The sequence below is a fragment of the Leptonychotes weddellii genome, chromosome X (genome assembly GCF_054177405.1).
Source record: "Leptonychotes weddellii isolate Sample4059 chromosome X, ASM5417740v2, whole genome shotgun sequence".
Lineage (NCBI taxonomy): Eukaryota > Metazoa > Chordata > Mammalia > Carnivora > Phocidae > Leptonychotes > Leptonychotes weddellii.
This window is the reverse complement of record NC_138385.1, coordinates 42470592-42495905: the sequence shown is the minus strand read 5'-3', so window position 1 is coordinate 42495905 and position 25314 is coordinate 42470592. Positions and strand designations below refer to the sequence as shown.

General features: G+C 36.6%; 1 protein-coding gene and 1 non-coding gene across 3 annotated transcripts in view; one reads left to right on the top strand and one right to left on the bottom strand.

The window, feature by feature from the left end:
* The window catches only part of LOC102727555 (protein diaphanous homolog 2), a 687910-nt gene that overhangs the window by 525696 nt on the left and 136900 nt on the right, over nt 1-25314 (top strand). For both annotated transcript variants that reach the window (XM_081808540.1, XM_081808541.1), the window contains exon 22: nt 5744-5839. In XM_081808540.1, coding sequence (XP_081664666.1) covers nt 5744-5839 — 96 coding nt within the window. The remainder of the gene's footprint in view (nt 1-5743; nt 5840-25314) is intronic.
* Nucleotides 21971-22077, bottom strand: LOC115940960 (U6 spliceosomal RNA). Its single transcript, XR_004075682.1, has one exon. It is a non-coding gene; the product is annotated as a U6 spliceosomal RNA (small nuclear RNA).

The window sequence follows — 25314 nt, the reverse complement described above, 5'->3', positions numbered from 1 at the left end:
GTTTCAATGTCTTGCTTGTGATAGTACTTACATGGGTGTAGGTACTTGTCAAAAATTCATCAAATTGTATGCATAAGATCTATACATTACAGTATTTGTAAATTTATATACACACACACAGAGCAAGCAAGTGAGCACATATGTGTGTGCTAGGAGTTAATAAATCTAGATTTTAGTGTCCTCCAACCAGTCGTTATGCAGCCTTTTTAATGTAATGTTTCCAGAGGCTTAGCTTAAGTCCTAATTCTTCCATGAGTCTTCCCCAATTCTTCTAACCCACAGAGACCATCGTTTTATTTTTTAAAATTATATAATCTATTATCTCACATGGTAGGGTCCTACCCTCAGTAGGAAGCCTTTTGCTTCTTTTGGGTCACATTAAACTGATTGCTTTTTGATAACTTCTTCAACTTTTGAGCAGCTCAGCTTTTCTAGAAAACCTTAATTATACAATTGAGAATTCAAGGAGGCTATAATAGTGATTTTTTAAAAATATTTTATTTATTTATTTGAGAGAGAGAGAGAGCACGAGCAGGGGGGAGAGGGAGAAGCCTCTGAGCAGGGAACCCAGCGTGGGGCTCGATCCCATGACCCTGGGATCATGACCTGAGCCGAAGGCAGACACTTAACTACCTGAGCCACCCACACGCCCCTATAATAGTGAATTAAAGCCATTATTCCCAGGTTGTTAGGATCTTAGTTAATAATTTTTATATTATTGGCTTTAGTTTAGTCATTTTTGAGAAGTAATGACCTGGAGTTGGGTCTTAGTTAATGGGAATGCCCAAGGCACTAAGTGTTAGGTTCTTAGAGGAATAAGGGATATTGTAATTAAAAATGTTTGATAAAAAGAAAGGAGATCTCAGAGTATTTTCAAAAACTGTGAAGGGTCAGAAATTTTACCCTACTTATATGCTAACAAGTAAGCCTGCTATAGTTTCAGGGATGCTTACATAAGAAACAAGACTCCTAGGTCAGAGACAAAGAACTCTTGTTATTCACAGTACAGCCAGCAGTGTGAGCTTCATGTTCATACTGCTTTCCCTTACCTTCCAACTCCCCCAGGGCAGTGCCAAGGTGAGTTCAGGTGTATGCTATGCACACAGTGGGTTTGTTTTACTGCTGAGGACCCCAGTTTTAAGGAACCCAAGTCTATTATAATGAAATGAAATGATCCCCCTGTAGGGAAATATAATCTATCCTCAAAACAAACAGACCTATCCTCTGCTCTGAAGGGAGACACTGTGTCTTTCAAGGCTGTTCACTATAAAAACAGTCTTGAAAAGATAGTCCAGAACAAAGGTCATCAATTCTTGTGCTCACAAAGTGCACAGAAATGTGAGAAACCCACAGAGAATTGCCTCTAAATAAGTTTGTGCAACCATTGGGGAATAGTCTTGCACAAAGGTGTACCAGAGATAGTTAATTTACCTAGTGATAATTTTAATCTGTTGTCATCTCCAAACTCTTCTGGGGAAATTAAGTCAACACAACACAGGTAATTGTTGATGATGAAAATTGAGATCAGCAGACATTCTGTATCCACTGAATGGCCAACACCGTTGGAAACATGAAATAGAAGGTACAATGCATGCCTTTCATTTTACCCAAATATATGTACTTCGCACAGAGCCCCACTGGACTGCATGCAGCCAGCCTACCTCCTTAATACTGTCTCTGATCTAATTTCAGGATGAAATGTTAGAAAGTTGCCTCTGAATTGTTACTTCCCAGACATGCCCATATATTACTGTAGGGCCTAAAAACAGTACCAATTTTTTTCTTTGATATTCTTCCACTGAGTAAAATATGTATTGTAAGAAAACACAGTTTCCTATGCAATTCAATAAAACTATTTTCCTTTTCAATGAGAAAAAGACACATTTTTCCCCAAGTTTGACCTCATGGACCAAAAAATAGAAAATAAAAACAGATACTTATTACAAATCACATCTAAGTAAGAATTAATGGTTCTATGAACTTGCAAATTCTAAGTGAATTGTCAGTCTCACACAATTCAATCACATACCAAATTCCACTGAAATTCCTTTAAAATGAAGGATGACATCTTTCAAATGATCATGTTGGCTTCCATTTTGTTTTAGGAAGAGTAACTGAAATATAAAACAGTTCTAAGGTATATTTATAAAACCTTCATACCTTCAGGTTAGGTATTTCATGAAAATCTCTCAACTCTTTTGAAAAGTTATGAAGCAAATGATAAAGTATGGTGGACTGAAACGTATATTTCTTTCCTTTAATACATCAGTGATATTTACAAAGACCTGGCCTTTTTTTTTTTAATAGAACCATCTAACACATGCCTTCTCAGCAGGAACAGTATCACCCCCAAGGGGATGAATATTGGTTCTTGGGGAGGTGGGCAGAGAAAAATCTTAGATATTACAATTGTCTCTGGCCTTCCAAAGGGCCATACTATATAAACAGATATGCAGTACATCTATTGTATTAAATTTTAATGGTGGGGGATTAGGAAAAAAGTGTCTAAAAAGGCTTCTCAGGGGGAGGGGGAAACTAATGAAAAAAAAGTGGTTTAGAAAAAGTGACCTAGCATACTATTTTGACGAGTGTTGTGTTCAGATGGCAACCATTAATTAAGTAAAGGGATTTATTTTTAATTCCTCTCTGTATCATATTTGTTCCATTTTTAGTATATACACAATATAATTACATTAAAGAATTTTAATGAAGTGGCATCCATGTGATTGTTATATTTTTTAATGTTTTAAAATTTAATAATTGCATATTATTTATGTAAAATCATAAATACATGCTGTTTTATAGTCTGTTTTTTTCACTTTTATACATATATTTATTTTTCTACATAGTCTTTATAATGACTATTTTTATAAGGATGAATGAAATTCAGTTATACTGTGGTTCTCTTCTGGTTGTATTTTTATATCTCTACAGATTCCTTTCATGTCTTCTGTGCAATTCTGCTTCTCCTGACGGCCTATTAAAAATTGGGGTCCTCAGGAGTTGCATCCTATAGTGTCTTCTCTTCTCATATAGTATATCAGGGTGATCTCACCCATCTTCCAACAGTACTCAAATCTTTAGCTTCAGCCCAGACTTCACTCCTGGGGTCCAGACTCATATTTCTAACTGCTCACTGGATAGCTCTACTTAAATATTCCTTTTTTTTAAAAAAAAAGATTTTATTTATTTATTTGACAGAGAGAGAGATAGCGAGAGCAGGAACACAAGCAGGTGGAGTGGGAGAGGGAGAAGCAGGCTTCCCGCCAAGCAGGGAACCCGACATGGGGCTCAATCCCAGGACCCTGAGATCATGACCTGAGCCAAAGGCAGACACTTAACGACTGAGCCACCCAGGCGCCCCTCTACTTAAATATTCCTAAAAAAATAATCATATTTTCTCATACCTGTTTATCCTTGATCATCTAGACTCCTTTCCTCACCCTTGACCTCACCCCTTCAGCCAGGTCTTATTAACTATATTAAGACCTTCAAAGTATCCACCCTCTCCATTCACTCTTCTATCCTTTTAGTTCGCTCCTTTATCTCTTAGACAGTTACACTACATTCCTAACCATTTCCCTGCCTTCTGTTACGCCATACTCTGAGTCATTCTCCACAGTGCTGTCCAATAAGTCTTTCTAAAATGAAAATCTAATCAAGTCGCTTCCTGTTGCTTATAGCTGTGTTTCCCAATACAGTAGGCACTAGCCACATATAGGTAATGAGCACTTGAAATGTAGCTAATCTGATGTAATTAGCTAAATGTAGCTAATAAAAACATGCTAGATTTCTGAGACTTAATCTGATAAAAAGACTAAAAAATAAATATTTTTGTATATATTGAGTTAAACATTTACTTAATATATGAAAATTGATTTCATCTGTTTTTAAATTTTTTTAAATGTGGCTACTAGGAAGTTTAAAATTACTTACACAGCTCACATTTTTGGCCTGCATTTTATATCTATTGGAGAGTGTTGACTTATAGGATAATGCTCAAACGCATATCATAGAATTATGATCTTTTATCATCTGGTCACCATATGCCTAGTCCATTTTGTCTTCTGTTAGCTGCATGCAAAGAGGGCTGGTCTTGGTGTCATATTGACCTGGGTTCCTACCTGGGCCCCTCCACATGCTAACTGTGTGATCTGGAACGAGATCCTTAAAGTCTAAGTTTCAGTATCCCCAGCTGAAAACAGAGATGATACCTATTTCAGTGTGTAGCTGGGTTAAAAGATACAACATATGTAAAGTGCTTACTGCCTAAAATTTCATTCTCCCAGGTACATTCTAACCGTACCAAACTACTTTCAGTTCCTCTTTTTTTCTATTGTAGAGAGCAGGTGATGGTTCAGATGTGTCTGCAGCTTTAATATTCCTAAATGCATAATCCCCTTTCCCTGGTTAGTCGCTGGGGTTCTACTTTCCTTTTATTTGTCCTGTTTTTACCAGATTTTGGACCTGAGAACCTCTCTGCTTCTCTTTGTTTTTTATTTAATATCATGTCCTAGAGAATTCATTTTAAAAGAACAAATGATTAATCTCAAGTCAAATAAAGGGCATAATCAAAAAAGGTTTTAGCTTGTTCTTGCCCTGTAAGAGAATATTTTTGTGTGTGTGATATGATACCCCATAGTCATTCTTTAAACAAAGTAGGATTTAAATTTAACTTTAAATAGCTCCCAGGTCAGTTTTTTCTCCCTCGCTCCTGCCTTCTTCTTCTCTTAACCCTTCTGCTTACAAATGTCTTCTACCCCAGACCCACACATTTAGCTACCACTCAAATTAGCCACTTAGTTAGGGTCCTTTTATTGTCAGCTAGGCCAGATGGGAAGATGCGTCTCAGCTCTCTGTGGATTATCCACAGTGTAGTAGAGTTTCTGGCAATAAATACCTTGAGACAAATGTTCTAACAAATCTTTAAAGTGTTTTTGATGGCCAGAATTTTCAAAGATAAGGGTAGGGTAAAATGTTTTAAATGCATTTGCATTAGGAATTTCCATGCACATCTTTTGAATACTCTGCTCATGGAATCTTAACAGTTCTTTCCCATAGGAAAAACTTAGAAACACAACAGCATTCTGAAAGGGATGATGAAAAAAAAATTAAAAAATAAAAGGGATGATGAGACTCTGGCTAATGTCTCTCAAATGTAAAATGTGGCTTTTCAAATGATGTGGTCACCTTTTCCTTCTACAGTGTCAGCATTCTGAAATGGGTAAAGGATATGGATTAGGTAGGAATAGAATGCAAATGTGTTTTTGCAAATAGTGTCTTTTGAGATAATCGCAGATGATGGTTGAATGCTGAAGGTATTAATACAATCAGTATTTAACCTTGTGTAACTCTGCTTCATCAAATCACACCCCGCACATTGATTGCATTAAGCCAGGTCATTGGTTTCTTCCTTAGGAATATTTTATAAGAATCTTAACAGGAAGGCAGCAGTAGCTGATCAGCTACTGTTTATTTGCATACTGAGCATGTCATCAATAATACAAAAGACAAGGTCCTTAAGTTGAAAGAACAGTGGGATTGGCATGAGTTTTGCTTAATGGTGCATAATAAGCAAAGTAGTCTGTGGTGCCAGAAACTGACAGGAACCATTATGTTTAAACAGATACACGTCTTTAATTTAGGGATATTATGTAAATCTGACAGGAGTTTTCCCCCTTTATTTTCCTGTAGTTTAACTTGAATTGCTCCAGAATTAATTCTGATTTCTCCCTCTCTCCAGAGGGTGATGAGACTGGTGTGATGGATAATCTTCTAGAAGCCCTACAATCAGGTGCAGCATTCCGAGACCGCAGAAAGCGGATTCCAAGGAATCCAGGTAAAACTCATTCCAGTTTGCATGGTATTATAAAATGTGAATGTTCGTAGCCAAATACCACCCCCAAAAAACCTTCCCCATGAATTTTTTTTAACAGTGGATCTCAGTTCATGTGTTAAAAAGTCTCAACATGCTTCTATGTCTATGTGATCACAAGTTTCACCTTGGCAAAGGTATCTTCAAATAACTGTAGACTTTGCAAAAAAATTTCAGAAATAAGGACTCCTGCTGTGTTTAATATTAAATATTTTAATTGTTGTTTTATGTGCATGTGGTTTGGGTGGAACATGGTTTATAAAACCATAAATGTAATTAAATCATTAAAAGTAATTGGCCCTAGGGATGTCACATTAGCTATTTACAGGTAAGGAAACTGAAATAATGCTTCTTTCTAGAGGTCATTTTGACTTTGTAATATAATCCATATTAATTCTCCATGTTAATGAAGAGAAGAGGGGCACAGTGGTATTAGAAAATTGTCTGTCTTCTCTGTTCATACGCTATGGCTGAGGTAAATAATAGTTCCTCTCAGAATAATCCAGGTAGCTGAGCTATCCACCTCCTTTAAGGAAATTTCTATATTTTTAGTTTATATCTTCTTCGAAGAAGAGGAAGAAATTAGGTATATTGATTTTAAAAGTCCTCTTCGGGCGCCTGGGTGGCTCAGTTGGTTAAGCGACTGCCTTCGGCTCAGGTCATGATCCTGGAGTCCCAGGATCGAGTCCCGCATCGGGCTCCCTGCTCGGCGGGGGGTCTGCTTCTCCCTCTGACCCTCCCCCCTCTCGTGTGCTTGCTCTCTCTCATTCTCTCTCTCTCAAATAAATAAATAAATAAAATCTTTAAAAAAAAAAAATAAAAGTCCTCTTCATGGGCTATGGAGCTATATGGGGTAGTAAATGAAAAAGGAGCATTAGTAGTAAACATGTAAGTTCTCCTTAATTTAGATTAATAAGATTTGCCTTGAATAGCCTACAATTCAAAAAATATTCTGTATTTGGACTGGAAACTAACGTATATCATCAGAATACAAAGTGGTAGCTCTTAAAACCATTGTACTCCAACAAAGCAGTGAAAGAAATGGAGCCCAGTACAGTTGTCCAGGAAAGCTTTTGGCAATGGTGAAATTCATGGCAGAAGACAATATAAGTTATATTCATCTTTTTTACATTTGGGTGAATTTTGATGGATATGAAGACATTGAAGATGGCCTACAAAAAGAGTAAAAGACTGGAGGAAAGAAAAGTAAAATCTCTATTTGTATATTCATATTAATTTTTTAAGGTAGTGCTGCAGAGCAGAATATTAGGAGCACTAGTAATCTGTAACTATGAAGCAGCCATTTCATCTACTCTCAGTCTTTATCTGTAAAATAAGAATGTTTTACCATGCTATCAGAGACCCCTTCCACCTCCTAAGGAAAACAGAAACCTTCACTGTTCTTTCTTGAACTATCAGAGTATTAACAGTGAAAAGCAAACTGAAATAATTTTTCTATCAATTCAGTTCTCTGTTAAGCAGCTGATAAATATAAGCATGTTATTCCATACCATAAAAGAACTGCCATCATCTTTCTAGGCTATTTATTTTTAAAATACATTTGCTAAGGCCCATGTTTGATTAGGCTCACATCTCATACTGACTCTAGAAAGACTGTACTGAGAAAGAGAGAGATCATCTAATAGGGTTTCTCTGAGTTTGGTACGCAAGGGAATATAGTGTCATCAACTGTGAAACACCAAGAATAGATTCACAAACTGCATAATTTCACAGTACTGATTCCAAGTAATCCAAACCGGGACCTCCTTTGGTTTGTAGCTGGAGTACCTCCATGAACACACAGGGTCAAAGATATCAGCCCAAGTAGTTCTGGCGGTCCTTCCAAGTGACAGCAGCCAATGCAAATGTCCAGCGGTAAAAAGAAACTAGAAGCAGACGGTGGCAATGATTGCTAAAGCATCTTGAGCATCAGAGTTCACGCGAGGGAGAGGGAGAGGCAGGCATAGAGTTGACAAGTCTGCCAAAAACTCTCCGATTTGCTTGCCTCTTTCTAGAAGCAACAGAACTGGGAATTTTCCCAGATTTCTTCCTTGTTTCTGACTTTCCTAACTAGATATCTTTTTCTGCTGGCCTCCTTTTGTTTTCACTTTCCTAGGTACCTTATTTGGTTCTTTTTCAATGCCCTATTGACTTTATATTGTTATACTTTACCTGTTCAACACCAGCATTCTTGCTTCTTTCAATAACCTCCACTTCAACATGATGAGATAGAAGCAGAAAAATCAAATTATAAAGAAGGCTATTTTTATCAAGTAAAGTAAAATAAGAGGGAATAGTCAAAAAATCTGAAATTGGAGTGAGCCACAAACAGCAAAGACGTACTGCTCTGCTTGCCATCTCCATTATCACTTACAGATGGAAATTCTGGTATGTAAAATACAGAGCTCTACAATTGTGCTTTTAATTGCAGTGTTTTCGATTCACTATTTAAACAAAATGAAGTGATGATTTATATTCTTCATTAGAAAATCAAAATGTTAGTAAATAGTATGATTAGTTGCCTAAATTATAAAACTTTCACATTGAGTCTATGTCCCCTCCCAGGATCTACCAAATTAGGCAACTCTGAGCTCCCAAATATTGCCTATAGCCCAAATACTGAGAGTGTTGTTTCAGCTAAGGGTCCCAAAAGACATTTCAAGGGAGACTATTATATAAGGAGTGCTATTGAAAAAAATATTGATAACTAGTATAGCACAGGCTTCAACCAGTCAGAATGTACACAGGCAATAAGTAGCCACTATGTAGTACTAATACATATGGGCTGAATATCAACCCAGATTACAAGCTTTGCTAATACCAAACTCAGAGATTAGGAAATGAGCCCCTAAACATTCATTAATTTATTGTACATCTGTTCTCTGAAAGGTACTATGCTACACATGAAGGAAAATGCAGAAATAATTATGATTTTTCTTAGTTACAAGACCCTTGTGTCTTGTGGGAAAGAGAAACGGTACAGAAAGACTACAGAATAAAGCAAAAAATAATAGGTATTATACAAGAGCTATTAATAATATACTTTGTGAGCTCAGAGGAAGGAAATATCATGTTTTATTGTATATATCAGAAAAAGAGTCATGGAAGAAAAGGTTTTGAAGGGTGAGTATGGATTTCAGCAGTTGGAATTGGAGGTAGGGATAGTAGGCAAATGAAATGTCATTAAGAAAAATACAGAAGTAAGAAAGTGCAAAGCATTTTGGGAGCATGGCAGATAGTCCACCTAGTAAGAAAATAGGCTATATGAAGTGTAGAAGTATGGAGAGAACTCTGGAAAAGTAGGTTGATGAGCACTGGGTGTTCTATGCAACTGATTAATCACTAAATTCTACCCCTGAAACTAATAATACACTATATGTTAACTAAATTGAATTAAAAAAAAAATTTTTTTTAAGGATTTCATTTATTTGACAGAGAGAGAGGGAACACAAGCAAGGCGAGTAGGAGAGGGAGAAGCAGGCCTCCCGCGGAGCAGGGAGCCCAATGTGGGGCTCGATCCCAGGACCCTGGGATCATGACCTGAGCCGGAGGCAGACGCTTAACGACTGAGCCACCCAGGCGCCCCAATAAATTTTTTTTTTAAAAAGTAGGTTGATGCCACATCATAGAGTGCTTGAATAAGAGACTAAGGTGTTAGCATATAATTCTTTAGGCAATGGGGAACTATTGAAGGTTTTTAAGCAGTGGAGGAACATGATCAAAGCTATATATTAAGACATTTAATCTACAGGAGTGTGAATGATGAATTAGGATTCTTCTGTCATATTCTTAGTGAAAAGAGATAATTTAGGTGAAGAGGAAGAGGAGTAGCCAGGAGTCAAAGATAATCCCAGGGTTTTGAATTTGATTAGCTAGAAAGATAGTTGGGTTATTAGAGAAAACTATTAAGAGCAGGAAAAGGAGTAGTGATGGAAGATAAAGTAAGTTTTGGGAAAGTGAAACTGAAAGTGGCAGCAGAGCATTGAGGTCAAGATGTCCAGAAGTTTCTTAAAAGGATAGGTGTAGATTTCATCACAAGATGGTTGAGTTTGTAAGATTTCTGGGTGTAGTATGGAAATGGAAGGGATTATTAGAGTGATTCTTCAGATAAAAGAGATCCAAAAACAGAACTTTGAAAATGCTTTCACTTAGGGGCTAAAAGTAAAACTAGCAAAGAAGATAGACAAGGAGTAGTTGGACAGGTGGGAGGAGAATCAAAACATTGTTCTAGGAGCAAAGGAAGAGGAAAGTATTAAGAAGGCAGAAAAGGTGGGCATTTTCAACAATGACATCTGCTGTGGTAAAATCAAAAAGGATAAAGACCAATGGTTTGCCATATGGGAGTTTTCTATCAACTTTTTAAGAGCATCTTTTCAGTATTTGGATGGAACTGGGAGCCAGAATGCAGGAACTAAGCAGTGAGTAGATTGTGAGGTTGCAGGGATTGATAGTATTAATTCAACAATTGAACAATTTTATTGAATGCTTCCTGGATGTCATGTACTGGTTCAGGTACATGTACCACCAATCAGGACACTTGCCTCAAGGGGCTTACATACCTTTTGGGAAAACAGGAATGTAAGCCATGTGATAAAATTGCAATGTGATTTTATATGTGTCGTAATGAGATAGGAAACATGTGCTTGTACAGCACGGGAGTTTGAGTAACTTTCCCCACCCCTTCACCTCTCACCTATTCATTCATCCCTAGAATATGGACTATGCTTTCTAACAGTTTGGTGGGTGAAAGGAACATCTCACTTTTCCTTAATAACCTAGTATGGATTTACCACCTATGAATTTTGCTGAATCCTTCTGGACCCTCTTTGTGACAGCCTTTTTAGCTCTCAAAGTAATAAGTTCCGTATGTTTACAATTCACTTTGGAAAGAATTACCCATAAGTATTCCTGACTTTGTCATTATAAGATCAAAGGTAAGCTTTGGAAGAAAAAGAAACACATGGAAAAAAAAAAACTTTGCAGAAGTGAAAACCACACTTAAAATATAAATACACAATGCCACATCTGAAATCATTACCGAATAGCTATAGATACTTAGAACTTGCTTCTCCTCTCTCAACCAACTTGACTTCTTCATTCTTCGCCCACTGCAAGTAAATATAAACAGTCTTCTTAGCAATAGATATCTAACTTAGCTATTTTGGCTATTACCAGATTTTGGCATATAGTTCCAGACATTAAAAAAAAAATTTACAAGAGAAGCCGTATGAAGAAATGAAACCAGGAAACAGAATAAATGTAATTTGGTTGTAGAACTACACAGGGCAACCAAGAAAACTAAATTTGAAAAAAAAAAAAAGAAACTCAGGGGACACACAATTGTAGGTTTATGGATCAGCAAGATAACAATATAAATGAGAAGCTCTACAGTCCTAAATGTCCACAATAGCCAAACTATAGAAAGAGCCGAAATGTCCATGGACAGATGAATGGAAAAAGAAGATGTGGTATGTATGTATGTATATATGTATACACACACACAATGGAATATTACTCAGCCATCAGAAGGGATGAATGCTTACCATTTACATTGATGTGGATGGAACTGGAGGGGATTATGCTGAGCAAAGTAAGTCAATCAGAGAAAGACAATTATCATATGGTTTCACTCATATGTGGAATATAAGAAACAGCACAGAGGATCATAGGGGAAGGGAAGGAAAACTAAACGGAAAGTCATCAGAGAGGGTGACAAACCATGAGAGACTCTTAACTATAGGAAACAAACCTAGGGTTGCTGGAGGGGAGGTGGGTGGGGGATGGGATAATTAGGTGACGGGCATTAAGGAGGGCACGTGATGTGATGAGCATTGGGTGTTATACACAAATGATGAGTTATTGAACTCTACATCTGAAACTAATGATGTACTATGTGTTGGCTAATTGAATTTAAATTAAAAAAATGAGAAGCTCTAATTTACCATGTGAGAACAGATAGGGGCAAGAAACAATGATAAAAAAAAAGAAGGAAAAAAAAGCAAACTCTAAGTATTAGGGAAAATATCTTTACAACAGAACCCAAAAACCCACATTTTCCTAGGCCCCTCTACCTCACGTAAATAACAAAACCCAAATTTTCCTAGTTCTTCTTTCCACATACACATTCAGGACCTCAAATGCCTATAAGGGATCTTTGAAGCATTTCTGGAAGTTCTCAGGGGGCATTTCACAAACAAAGTCACCCACCACTGTTCTTCTACCTCCACCCGTGATACCATACATTTCCATGTCTGCTCTTTGCTATAGCAGTGGGCACTCTCATGCCTTCATGATGCCAGAGTTTGACAGTGGTCAGTGGCAAAGTGAGGGGAAACACCTCCCTCTTCTTTTGTGGCACTTCACCAGTGTACCAAGCAACACCACTTATGCCTGAAAGTCTTACATTTTTAGAGAAACAGCTTTCAGTTTTAAGTTACAGTGCTCTTGATCTCTATAGGATTTGGTCCCATATAGCAAGGTCCAAAGACAAGCCCATGACAGATCCCATGTATAGCACTCAGTATCATCCTCATCTTTTTTTTTTTTTTTTAAGATTTTATTTATTTATTTGACAGAGGGAGACACAGCGAGAGAGGGAACACAAGCAGGGGGAGTGGGAGAGGGAGAAGCAGGCCTCCCGCGGAGCAGGGAGCCCGATGTGGGGCTCGATCCCAGGACCCTGGGATCATGACCTGAGCCAAAGGCAGATGCTTAACGACTGAGCCACCCAGGCGCCCCAGTATCATCCTCATCTTTTGATGACCAAGTTCTGTTGGAGTTTTGTGTTTGTTTGTTTGTTACTATTACTAGGTCAAGCTGGTCATTCATCCAAGCTGCTTACTTCCTTCTCCCTTAGGATGAGTTCTTTCCCATGAAGTTCCCCAGTCTTCTGTTTTGTAAGTGTTAGATTCTTGGACTAGCCAACTAAACCCCATTTAGTCTATAGAAGAGTTACTATATTATAATGTGCATTTGAAATCTAGTAAAATATGACATAATGCAGGCAAATAAACAGAAACGTGGCATTCACCCAAATGACATTTATTGATCAAATCCTAGGGGCCAGGCAACAGTGCTAGGGCCCTGGAGTGTAAAAATGGATAAAGCATGGGTGCTAGCTTCAAGTATTCACAGCTTCGTGGGGAAGGCAGATATATACACAATATAAATGCTGTGATATACCTGTGTAGAAAATGCTGAAAGAGCAACTAGCTGCCTAGAGAATTTAAGAAATTTTTCATAATGAAAGTGGCATTTGAGTTGTGTTTTGAGTTGTGTTTTGATGAATAGTAGTTTACTTAGAAGAGAACAGGAGAAATTAGCATTTCAAATAAAGGAAATGGTAAATACATGCAATGGAAATAGGGAAGGGGAACAGTGGCAATAATGCAAAGTTTGTTGCAACAAAGAGCCAGCAGAGGTTTTTAAGTAGAAGATTACATAACTACACACAAACACACACACACACACACAAAAGCAAGAGGGGTTGAGGCTGGAAATAACAGATTTGGGGGGCATCTGCACATACAGGGTTATAGAAACCTTGGGATCACCTAGGAAGAATATGTCCAGTGAGAGGTAAATAGGCTGAGAATAGAGTATTTGGGAATTACATTATTTAAGAGGCAAATAGAGGAATCAGCAAAGGACACTGAGAGAAAAAATGGTTAGAAAGGGAAGAAGAGAAGCAAAAAAAGTGACATCTGGAAGACTGAAGGCAGGGAGAATTTCAGAATGGAGAAAGTCAGCAGGGTCATATTCTGCAGGAAGTTAAATAAAATGATGGCTGAAAAAAGACCAGTGGGTTTGTCAACTAGCAGGTGACAGTTGACCTTTTTCCAAGCAGTTTCAGTAGAACAGTGAAGGTCAAGAACAAGGTCCTAATGGATTAAAAAATGAATATCTTGTGTACCTTAAATGCTGGGGCTTGAAGGAAACAAAAGAGTGAAAAGATAAATCGTGTCTCTTCTAGAGATTCTGACAGGAAACTCTAGACACTTACAAGGGTCTTGAATGGAGTTGCCAATCATAAGTTAATATGTCTAGTTTCACTTACAAATATGTGGCCTTTTTCTCTCTTAATTCAATTGTATTTATTGAGCATATACTATGTGATATAGTTAAAATACTTCAGCATGCCTAGTGCTTTACAAAGTTAACAAAGCACTTTCTCATTTATTCTGTGATAGGTGATTCATAGTCATCTAATGCAGAGAGAATAGTCTCATAAGTTAAAATGACAGACATTTGTGGCCTCATACAGAGAGAGAATAGATTGGGTGTTGAAGAAAGATATTCTTGAGTTAACTGGGTAGAAGCTTGGGGAGACATGAGGAGGGAGACAAAAAGGATGAGATCTTCAAAGAAAATCTTTGTCAGCTTTAGAGTTAACTGGTTTGCAAGTGGTGAAAGTCAGGAGTGGGTGGGCCATAGTTTATGTGTGATTTTCTTGAGATGAGGAAAGGAGGTGGTGAGGAAGTAGCAAATCAAATAATCCTTAGGCAAGCCACTGAGTGTTCTCAGTAGTGTTAGCGTGGTTACCTCTTGGCAATAACTACAGGGTAAATACTAGGAATCTTGGAGAACTGGTCAACCTTCAGGTCACAGCTAAAAATACAATGGGTAAGATAATCTGGGGAAAATAAATAGAGAAGTGAGCAAAAGAGAGAACCCTGGAGAAAACAAACATTTGTGGCACTGTTTCTCAGCCCTGGCTACACAATAGACTCACTTTGAGAGACTTCTAAGAAATAGCTATGTCCAGTTCCTCTCTGAACCAATGAAATCCAAATCTGTGGAGTGAGAGCCTGGGCGATAGTATGTTTTAAAAGTTCCTCAAAAAGTTGAAAATAGAGCTATCATACAACCCAGCAATTGCACTACTGGGTATTTACCCCATAGATACAAATGTAGGGATCCGAAGGGGTACGTGCAGCCCGATGTTTATAGCAGCAATGTCCACAATAGCCAAACTATGGAAAGAGCCAAGATGTCCATCGACAGATGAATGGATAAAGAAGATGTGGTATATATATACAGTGGAATATTCTGCAGCCATCAAAAGGAATGAAATCTTGCCATTTGCAATGACGTGGATGGAACTGGAGGGTATTATGCTGAGTGAAATAAGTCAATCAGAGAAAGACATGTATCATATGATCTCACTGATATGAGGAATTCTTAATCTCAGGAAACAAACTGAGGGTTGCTGGAGTGGTGGGGGCTGGGAGGGATGGGGTGGTTGGGTGGTAGACACTGGGGAGGGTATGTGCTATGGTGAGCGCTGTGAATTGGGTAAGACTGTTGAATCACAGACCTGTACCTCTGAAGCAAATAATACATTATATGTTTAAAAAAAAAAAAAAGATAGCAGAAAGGGAAAAATGAAGGGGGGTAATCGGAGGGGAAGACGAACCATAAGAGACTATGGACTCTGAGAAACAAACTTAGGGTTCTAGAGGGGAGGGGGGGAGGGGGATGGGTTAGCCTGGTGATGGGTATTAAAGAGGGCACGTACTGCATGGAGCACTGGGTGTTATACGCAAACAATGAATCATGGAACACTACATCAAAAACTAATGATGTAATGTATGGTGATTAACATAACATAATAAAAAACAAAAAAGTTATTCAGGCGATTTTAATGTGCCACAGAAGTGGAACCACCAATTTATGGGACTAGCTTGGTAGATGGAGCGCATAAAATAGAGCATGAAGAGGTTGGTTATGGAGATGAGAGGAGAAAAAAAAGCTATTGTGGTATTACTTTTCAAAGAGAAAGTGCCAAATAGCATCAGATGTAGCCAAGAGAACCAAGAAAATAAGGATTGGAAAGAATCCATCAGATTTAACTATTAGGAATTCAATGGTGACTTTACAAAACTAGTTTTAGGAGTGTGTTTAGGGGGTTGGAGTGAGAAAGGCATAGAAGCCAGATTGCATTGAGTTCTAAAATACTATTAATTTGTAAGACCATTTAATTTAGTGTCTTCTTTTTTTCATCACTAAATGTGAATTTTATGATGAAACATATACCTATATTAGTTACATAATTTTGGGGTTTTGTTTTCTTTTTATTTGTGGAAATTAAATTTTGCTTTTGGGGCAGACATACATACATACTGTATAAGATGTAGGTTTGCATTAGGGAAGCCGGAAACAGAAGATTACTATGTGGTCTATCTTTGATTATTCTTTGACAACTAGAGAACAAATTGAACACAGACCATTTATGCTTTATTTATATGCAAAATTGTTCTAAGCACTGATGATGTTCTCTATAGGTATTTCAATCACTTTTGCTTGTCTTTTCTCCTACACAATATAATCAGCTCTGCTGCACATTTCTTCATTGGTGATCTCTGCAGGCCAGTAGGAGATAAGGTCAATTTCAGTTGATTTTTTAATGAGAATATGAATTTAGCAGGCTTCCTTTATATACTGGAATGTGGGATAAGTTCGGACAAGCAATTATTATGCAGCAATAAATTTTTCTTGGTAATTTTAATTCCATATCAAAAATTTATGGACATGCTAATGTTAGTAGTTAAGCTCACATAACCACCTGCTTATTTACAAACCCTCAATTCAGGAATAAATGGTAGGGACCCTATATGTCAGGTGCATGAGACCACTCTAATATGAGCAAACATTGTGGATTTGTAACTACATTAACTGACAAGGTATTCATCAGACTGTAATAAGTACCTTAAATTTTCTGAAAAACTGTTTTCAAAATGAAAGGGGGATAGTTGTTTAAATTAACTGTTCTCAAAATGAAAGGGGAAGAGTTGTTTTAAAGATTTTTTTTTTTTTTATTTGAGAGAGAGAGCACATGAGAGGGGGGAGGGTCAGAGGGAGAAGCAGACTCCCTGCGGAGCAGGGAGCCCGATGCGGGACTCGATCCAGGGACTCCAGGATCATGACCTGAGCCGAAGGCAGTCGCTTAACCAACTGAGCCACCCAGGCGCCCATGGGGAATAGTTGTTTTAATTGGTGGTTGTGATTATGGGCTTATTTCTCTCATATGGACTCAGGAGTGTATTACTGTGTATGTTCCTAAACAGGGATAAGAATTTGTAAACTGTCCAGCCAAATTCCATCTGCTGCCCCAGTGGCAAAAGGCAGCTAGATGCACCTGGAAATAAATGTACTCCCTACCCATCTTTTAATTTTGTGAAACCTTTGGACACACCTCTCTTGTGTATTACAACTTCAACCTTACTCCTGGTAATTCTTTTCCTTGTGTCCATTAAAATGAGAAGAGTAGAAGGTGAAGGAAGAAAGGAAAAGGGCTGTGGGTATCTTAAGCTCCATAGTACTCTTTTGAGATTCAAGTTTTTCTATTATTGATTGGTATTCTTTGCATTTGCAAAAACATGAGCTATGAAACCTTGACCCTAATACAGTGTTTCACCTATTCCAGGAAACCTTGTAAGGTTATGCTCAATGTGAACCCTCTTAAAGATATAGATGATACAAAGTGTTAAAATACTACAAGGCTTATAACTGTGTTTCACTATTAAAAGATTATGATTTATTTTTAGCACCTAGCACATAACTCAGTATAGTACATGCTCTTGATAACTGCTTGTTGAATACTTCACAATTATCAAAAAAATTGAATCTAAATTAAATCCTTTTCAATATATTGTACGTGAAGCTATCTCTCAAGTTTGAAATTTAGGAGATGAAAGAAATAGAAATTTCATTCTACATCACTGTAAATGGAATTCCATTAATGCTGAGTTTATTTTATGGGAAAACTCAAATGTCCTATGCGCGTTACCTTCACATGACCTTTCTACTAGTAATGTTTAGGCTTGACAAGTAAAGAAAAATTCTGAGTTTATATAAAAAAATATAACTATATGTCATTACTCTTATTCTTACATCCATTGTGCTTGCCTTTGACTGCCACCTTTTTGTCATTCTCAACCCAAATAGCTATTTGTTCTACCCCTAATGCTTAAAGGGCAAAATTCCTAAATACTACTAGAGAAAATAGAAGAAAAACAAAGCCTTTTGTTTAAGTTTTACATATCTTCTCATCAGTCTTTGGAAATATGCTCTATAAGACGGGAAGTAGACAGAAGTTAGTGAATCTCTTTAGAACAAGTGTAAGTAATTAATTGCTTTCCCAGCTTTCTCACAGATTTACTCAGGAGAACAGATCTTCAGAAGTTTAAGGGTTTTGTCTAGTATCTATGAGTATTCTAAGGACTTGAACTGTTTGTTTAAGGGACTTTTAGAATCTAGGATGATATTTCCCCTTTTCACTTGGGAAGGTTTTAGCTTGAGATTTCTTAGGGTTATTGCCTGTTCTATTGTTTGTCTTGCATAGATGGAGCATATAGCAAGCAATACAGTACTCTGTGGGCAATGAACAGGGTTTTTTTTCTTTTTATTTCATACAGTATTCACAACTCTGCAGTGATTTCAGAAAGTCAACGTATGTACCAGACACAAAGAAATGAAAAAACACAAAAACAAGGATATGATTTTCATATTGTTTGGAAGGTTGATAGGACTGTGTATGGATTTCATCTTTATTGAAAGTTATAATGACAGTTATATTTTTAGCAGACTTATCACTATGAATCAAAAGTATGCATGTCTATCTTGTTAATGAACTGATTTTCTTTAAATATTTGGAGCCAACCTATGAAGGGAAGTTTGTATCAGGAGGGATAAGCAATATGACTTTGTGGATAATCTAGTGTTTATTTTAGTCATATTTGTGACATCATTTCAGTTGTCTGTATCAGTAGTACTTTAAGTGTCAGAGATAATGAAAGATGATTGTTTTGTACATAACTGTGGATTTTATTGTCATCAACAGATAGTTGGAATCAAACATGCTTAAATTAAAAAGAAAAAGTTCTTTTTTAAAGAATTTTTCTAATATGAAGTTTTCATTTTATGGTCGAAAAATTAAATGAACTCTCATGTACTTAGAACATTAAAACAAGTTTAGTTAATAGTCCTAAAAATCCACAATGTGAAGGCACCAAGAGGATGACCATCCTTAGTGACTGGGATAATGGTCCAGTACAGAAAATAAATTTAGAATAAAACAACATAATGAGTTTCTAGGAAATTATGAGAGGATGTTTTCAATGTTGAATTCAGGTAGAATTAGATTAGAAAAGAGAAATGGGAAAAAAAAAATCACATCTTGCCATTTGAATTTTTTTCAGTTGCCACAAACAGTATTGATCACTTTGCATGGTTCATTTAGAACTTCCTGGCAGAGGAAGATGCAAAGCACTGAGAAAGGATTATGGTCAAGTTGAATGCTGTCCACACAGATTCTATGCATTATAGATTATGCTTCCAGTTTCTTAACTTTTTTCCTACTTAACATGCTTTGTAGTCCTGGGCCCTTTGTACACCACTTTCCTCACTTCCCTTCTGCTGCTTCAGAACTGTGTTTTATCTTTTTCTCTCTCTTACAACATTGTTTCCCACTGCCATTGTCCCAATCTGATATTCCACATATTAGTTGTGGGGAAGAAAAACTGACAGAAAAAAACGAGGAAATATAATTGTGTCAGTATTATTTGAAGTCTGTCTTACTTAAGTCTCAGCATTCTATCCCTTTTAGGAAAACAAACAAGACTGACAATACTTAGTGAATACATTCTTTCTTACTTTATGTAAAATTGTTCAGGTCTTGGTGTCAGGGAGGGGTCAATGAAGGATATCTCAAAGGGACAGAGAAAAGTTCCTAGATGAACTCTTGGTTCCCAGACTTTTTAGGATTATAGTGTCATCACTGCTGGAATTTATAAGTATTCCTGGTAGTGAGTAAAGCATGAAGCAGATGATGAACCTTTTGTATACTTACAAAAATTATTTCATCAATTAGTATAGACAGTTGTGAAATGACTACATGATTTTTTTTGCTCTCAGAACGTATATACTCTGGAAAAAAAAAAACATTAAAGGGAAAAATACCTTTTCATAAAAGTTCCTCAGACCACAATGGGCAGTTGATTACAGCTTGACAGGTATAAACGTATTCAATGAAAAGGAAAAAGTTTGGGATTTCGATAAGTAAGGTAGTTTAGTAGGTTTAGTACTTAAAAAAATTTTGTCTCTCCAAATTCATTCAAATAATGTATTAGATTTTACTCTAATAGGTCATAATGAAGTTCTACACTAAGGAGAAGTCTTTATAATTAAGGCATGTAAAACAAAATATTTTTTAAAAGCACTTGTCTTATAAACTAACTGATATGTTATTTTTTCTCTAATCTGTAATGTCTTGAAAACATGCAGCTCTGTTCATTCACCTTTTTTTTTTTTAAACTTGGAGGCTAACTCCAGTAAATTGAGACTCTGCAGTGTGTTCATTATCTGTTTTTCCAAACCAAAGCATGGTCCTTAGAAAGTAGCATCTTTTATCACTCATGTTTTTTTTTTAAGATTTTATTTATTTGAGAGAGCACGAGCACAAGAGAGGAACAGAGGGAGAGGGAGAAGCAGACTCCCCAGAGAGCAGGGAGCTCCTGGGGGTAGCCCCCTTTGTCCCCAATGTGGGGCTTGATCCCAGGACTTTGGGATCATGACCCGAGCCTAAGACAGATGCTTAACTGACTGAGCCACCCAGGAGCCCCTATCAGTCATGATTTTTAATCAAGTCATGTGGAAGCTTTTTTATTATGCATTAGGCATGACTTTTTAAACTACTACTTAACTTCCATTCTTGACCATCAAGTATGTTTTGTTCTCCTAGTTGATTTGGCTATAAAAGTTAAATATGGCAAAATTTTCTTTAAAAATTGGAGGGGCGCCTGGGTGGCTCAGTCGGTTAAGCGTCTGCCTACGGCTCAGGTCATGATCCCGGGGTCCTGGGATCAAGACCTGCGTTGGGCTCAGCAGGGAGCCTGCTTCTCCCTCTCCCACTGCCTGCCGCTCCCCCTGCTTGTGCTCTGTGTCTGTCAAATAAAGAAATAAGTAATCTTTCAAAATAAATAAATAAATAAAAATTGGAAAAGAAGCTCAATTTTGAAGTATGGCTTCTTTTGGCTTCTTTCCTGGGTTCTGTAACATGTGGAACATGTCCTGGCATAGTCGAAGGTAAAAAGGGTAGTGGTTGGGTAGAATGCATCACAGAATTTTATTTCCTGTGTGTCCAAACCTGCTTTTGTACCAGTTAGCTATGACCTTTTATTCTAGCCTTAGCGCATGCGATTATTAGAGGGCACCATTTCTGAAATATTTTCTTTCTAATACTAGTTTAAGCAAATTTCCTTGCAGTGCTAATTCTTCTTTCATTTTTTGTTTTCCTCCATGTGCTGCTCCTTTCCATTAAGCTGCTAAATCTTTGGCAGAGGAATTAAACGCAATGTTTCTAGAAGCATGAATAGCTTGTGCCCTTTTCTGAGGGTCCTACTTCAGAAATATTGCAGCTGCAGTGGCATTATGTGCCTTCGTTTCTTCCCATTTATCTCTGCAGGGAAGTTCCTGCTTTAAGGTAGACCCAAGCTCTTTTATTCCTGGGATTTTTCTCCTCTAAATGATATGAATGCTTCAGTCATGTTTTCTAAAGCACATTGTTTCTTTGTTCACTTATTTCACATTGGTTGACTATGCAGCTTGTAGGAATGATGGGGAGTGGGCAAGAGAGTATAAATGAATAACAACAAATCAGTCTTTTCTATTAGGAAAACAATGCAAAGCAAAGCCTGTATGAATACAATCACAGTAATGTGACTTTAGAGATGACACACGGTGCATTTGTTACCTGTGTATGTGATCGAGGGAATATCTCTACAGGCCATAAGATGTCAAAAATGCAGCTAAAATGAAAATAAGCCACTGGTACATTTTTCATGATACTTTGTCATAGGACTACATTGCTTCACCTGAAAAGCTCTGATTTGACTTGAATCTGGGGCAGAGAGTGAAAGGATTTTGCCGTGAGTTGCCTTTTTTAGCCCGCTCCCTCCAATATATTTCTTTTATGTGATTCTACCACTTTGCTTTCCCATCCACTTGTCATCTTATTTGTTTTCAATCTGAACATCACACTATTTATGAAATGGTCACTGCTTTTGAAGTTCATTCTCCAGAGCTCTAACTTTTATTAAGAAGAAAATAATTTTCACAGATTTGCGTGTCATTCTTGCACAGGGGCCATGCTAATCTTCTCTGTAACATTCCAATTTTAGTATATGTGCTGCCAAAGTGAGCACGATAATTTTCCAAAAAAAAAAAAAAACTACAGGTTATTGAACAAATTAGTTAAGTCCCGTTCAAATAATAGAAGAAGGCAAACTTGACTTACTCAACTCTGACATCTAATTTGAATCTTTTGTACCTGCTGTCCTCCTGAAAGCTGCTATTACTTGTTAAATTTGAGTAGGAGAGAACAAAACAGAGATAGTAGAATATTACTTCTTTTCACTAGCTTTAAATTAATTTCAGATTACAGAGAACTACATCTTCATTATTAAAGCGAGAAATTCAATACGTACTCCACAGTGTTCTATTCTTCTAACTCTAATAATGTCAGGATTCTGCATCAGACGAACAAGGGAACTAATATTTTCATATGGTATAAATCTTTTTCTTTCTAAGCCAACAAAGTTAAAAATTCTGTTTTCTCATGTTTATGACTCTTCTTTGGCTAATTGAAACAGAATCCATGTGAATAATTTATATTACTGACTATCTGCCACTTAAACATTCATGGAAGGAAAAATAAAGTTTTAAAATAAAAAGAAATAAGCCTGCTTTGAAAAGATTATATATCATTAACAGTTTTTGTCATTTATATTTTCCTAAATAAGCTAATTTTGAAACATATAAATGCATTAAGTTGGAAATGAATCTTACTTATGCTAGCATTGGTTATGCTTCATGGTTAGCACTGGTGCAAGCTGGTAATTTAAAAACCTCAAATTTTTACTGCTATTTGTACCCAGCTGTGTAAGCTGTACAAATGATAAAATAGTCATCAAATATATTTATAATATAATAGCTGTTGTGCTTTAAATATCTTTTATGCTTTGACATTAACTGTCTCTCTCACCTTGGTATCTACTTTTCAAAAATCTATTACCCATTCCTGATACTGTTTAACTGGGGTTATTTGTCCTTTGACAGTACTGCGTACTGTTGACAGTATCTTTTAATTTGCTTAATTTCCTGACATTTTCTATGTTAACTTTTTGACTTTGGGATTTTTAAATGCCAGATTTGTGCTTAAGATAGAAAACCTCTACTAATAAGATTTAGTCATATCACCTAAGTACTACACAGTTATCCCAGATGTAATAGGGAGAGATAAAGAAAGGATCACAGATAATAAATTTGCCCTGCTTTCTCCACAAAGTTGTTACTGCAAGCTTTAAGTCTCAGCTTTTATTGATAATATAAATATGGGTTATGTAAGGAAAGCTTATACCTATTTATAATAGCGTTCAAATCTGCTTTTAGTAATTGCTTTAGGCCAAACCACTCCATAAACAGTCCCAAGGCAATTTGAAAATAGGTATTTGTTACATAATCTTTTTTATTGCATATGCATTTTATTTTATGATTTTTGTAATTAAAGTAATAAAACTTGGTAGTATTTCCTGGTTAACTAGCAGGTAAACAACTTTACACAAAATAAATGTATTTTATCTTGTGAAACAACTGATGGTCATTCAAAAGGAAGATTGTTAGGAACGGGTAGGAGAAGGTAGTATTTTCAGTTGGTGACCAGGCTTTTAACAAAACAATTCCTACTATAATCCTAGAGAATTTCATCTGACTAAATCCCCACTCAAATGACAAGCATAGAGTAAGGGCTATAGTCAGAGGAACAAAGGATGGGAGGACCTATATCTGAATGAGTCCCCCCATGGTGCTCTTTAGAGGGACCCATTATGACCTCCATTAGCACCTCTCACCATTGCTTGTGAAAATACTTGGCATTGAATGATGCTGTATGTCTTACATTGTACTTGCAAAAATTGCTTACGCAATTTCAATTGGCTATGGTATTTATCATGTTCTGTCCTCAGCATTATGTAGCATGGTTAAGCCTATAAAGCAGCTGCTTTTTGTGTGTGTGTGGATCAAGTGATTGTTATGTATTGTGCAAATATCAGTTCAAGTTTCTTGAGTGCTGAGGCATCTAGATGAAGGATAGTAAACCTTAGGCTTAAAAAAACAGACTTTTGTGCTATTCTTCAAGTTCAACATTGCATGCATATATATATGTGTGTGTGTGTACATATATATATGTGTGTGTATATATATATGTCTATACATACACATATATATATATACACATCAATCCATCCATTGGTGAGCACAAATAAATCTGTCTTCAATGTTAATAGAAGGTGCACGTGGGTATCAAGAGGTAAAAATCTTCTAAGATATTATAAAATCATGTTATATAGCACAGTTTTTACAATGGTTCAAATATAGGGGGGCATTTGTATGTACCACAGATTAGTGTATATACAATTTTTAACCTACAATACCTTTAAAAATGGCTTTAGAACTGTAAACTTGGTTGGTTTCTTTTAAAGTATGTAGAGGTCTGGAGGATGAATATTAATTATAAAAACCTCTGAAAATTAGACTTGGTAAAATGAGCTGTGTTATATGAAACAGCTCCTGCTTTCATTGATCTGCTCTATTGTTTTTTAAATCTCTATATCATTTATTTCTGCTCTACTCATTATTTCCTTCCTCCTGCTGTCTTTAGGCTTCATTTGTTCTTTTTCTAGCTCCTTTAGGTGTAAGGTTAGGTTGTTTATTTGAGATTTTTCTTGCTTCTCAAGGTAGGCCTGTATTGCTATATACTTCCCTCTTAGGACCACTTTTGTTGCTTCCAAAACATTTTGGATTATTGTGTTTTCAATTTCATTTGTTTCCATGCATCGTTTTATTTTTCTGTGATTTCCTGGTTGACCTATTCATTGTTTAGTAGCCTGTTGTTTAACTTCTATATATTTGTGGTCTTTCCAAATATTTTCTTGTGGTTGACTTCTGGTTTCAGAATTGGTCAGAAAAGGTGCATGGTATAATTTCAATCTCTTTGTATTTGTCGAGGGCTGTTTTATGACCTAATATGTGATCTCTTCTGGATAATGTCCCATGTGCACTTGAAAAACCTGTATATTCTGCTGTTTTAGGATGGACTGTTCTGAAAATATCTGTTAATTCTGTCTGGTCAAGTGTGTCATTCAAAGCTATTGTTTCCTTGTTTCTTTCCTTTTTTTAAGGTTTATTTATTCATTTGAGAGAAATAGAGAGCAAGTGGGGGGAGGGGCAGAGGAAGAGAGAATCTTTTTTATTGTTATATTAATCACCATACATTACATCATTAGTTTTTGATGTAGTGTTCCATGATTCATTGTTTGTGCATAACACCCAGTACTCCACGCAGAACGTGCCCTCTTTAATACCCATCACCAGGCTAACCCATC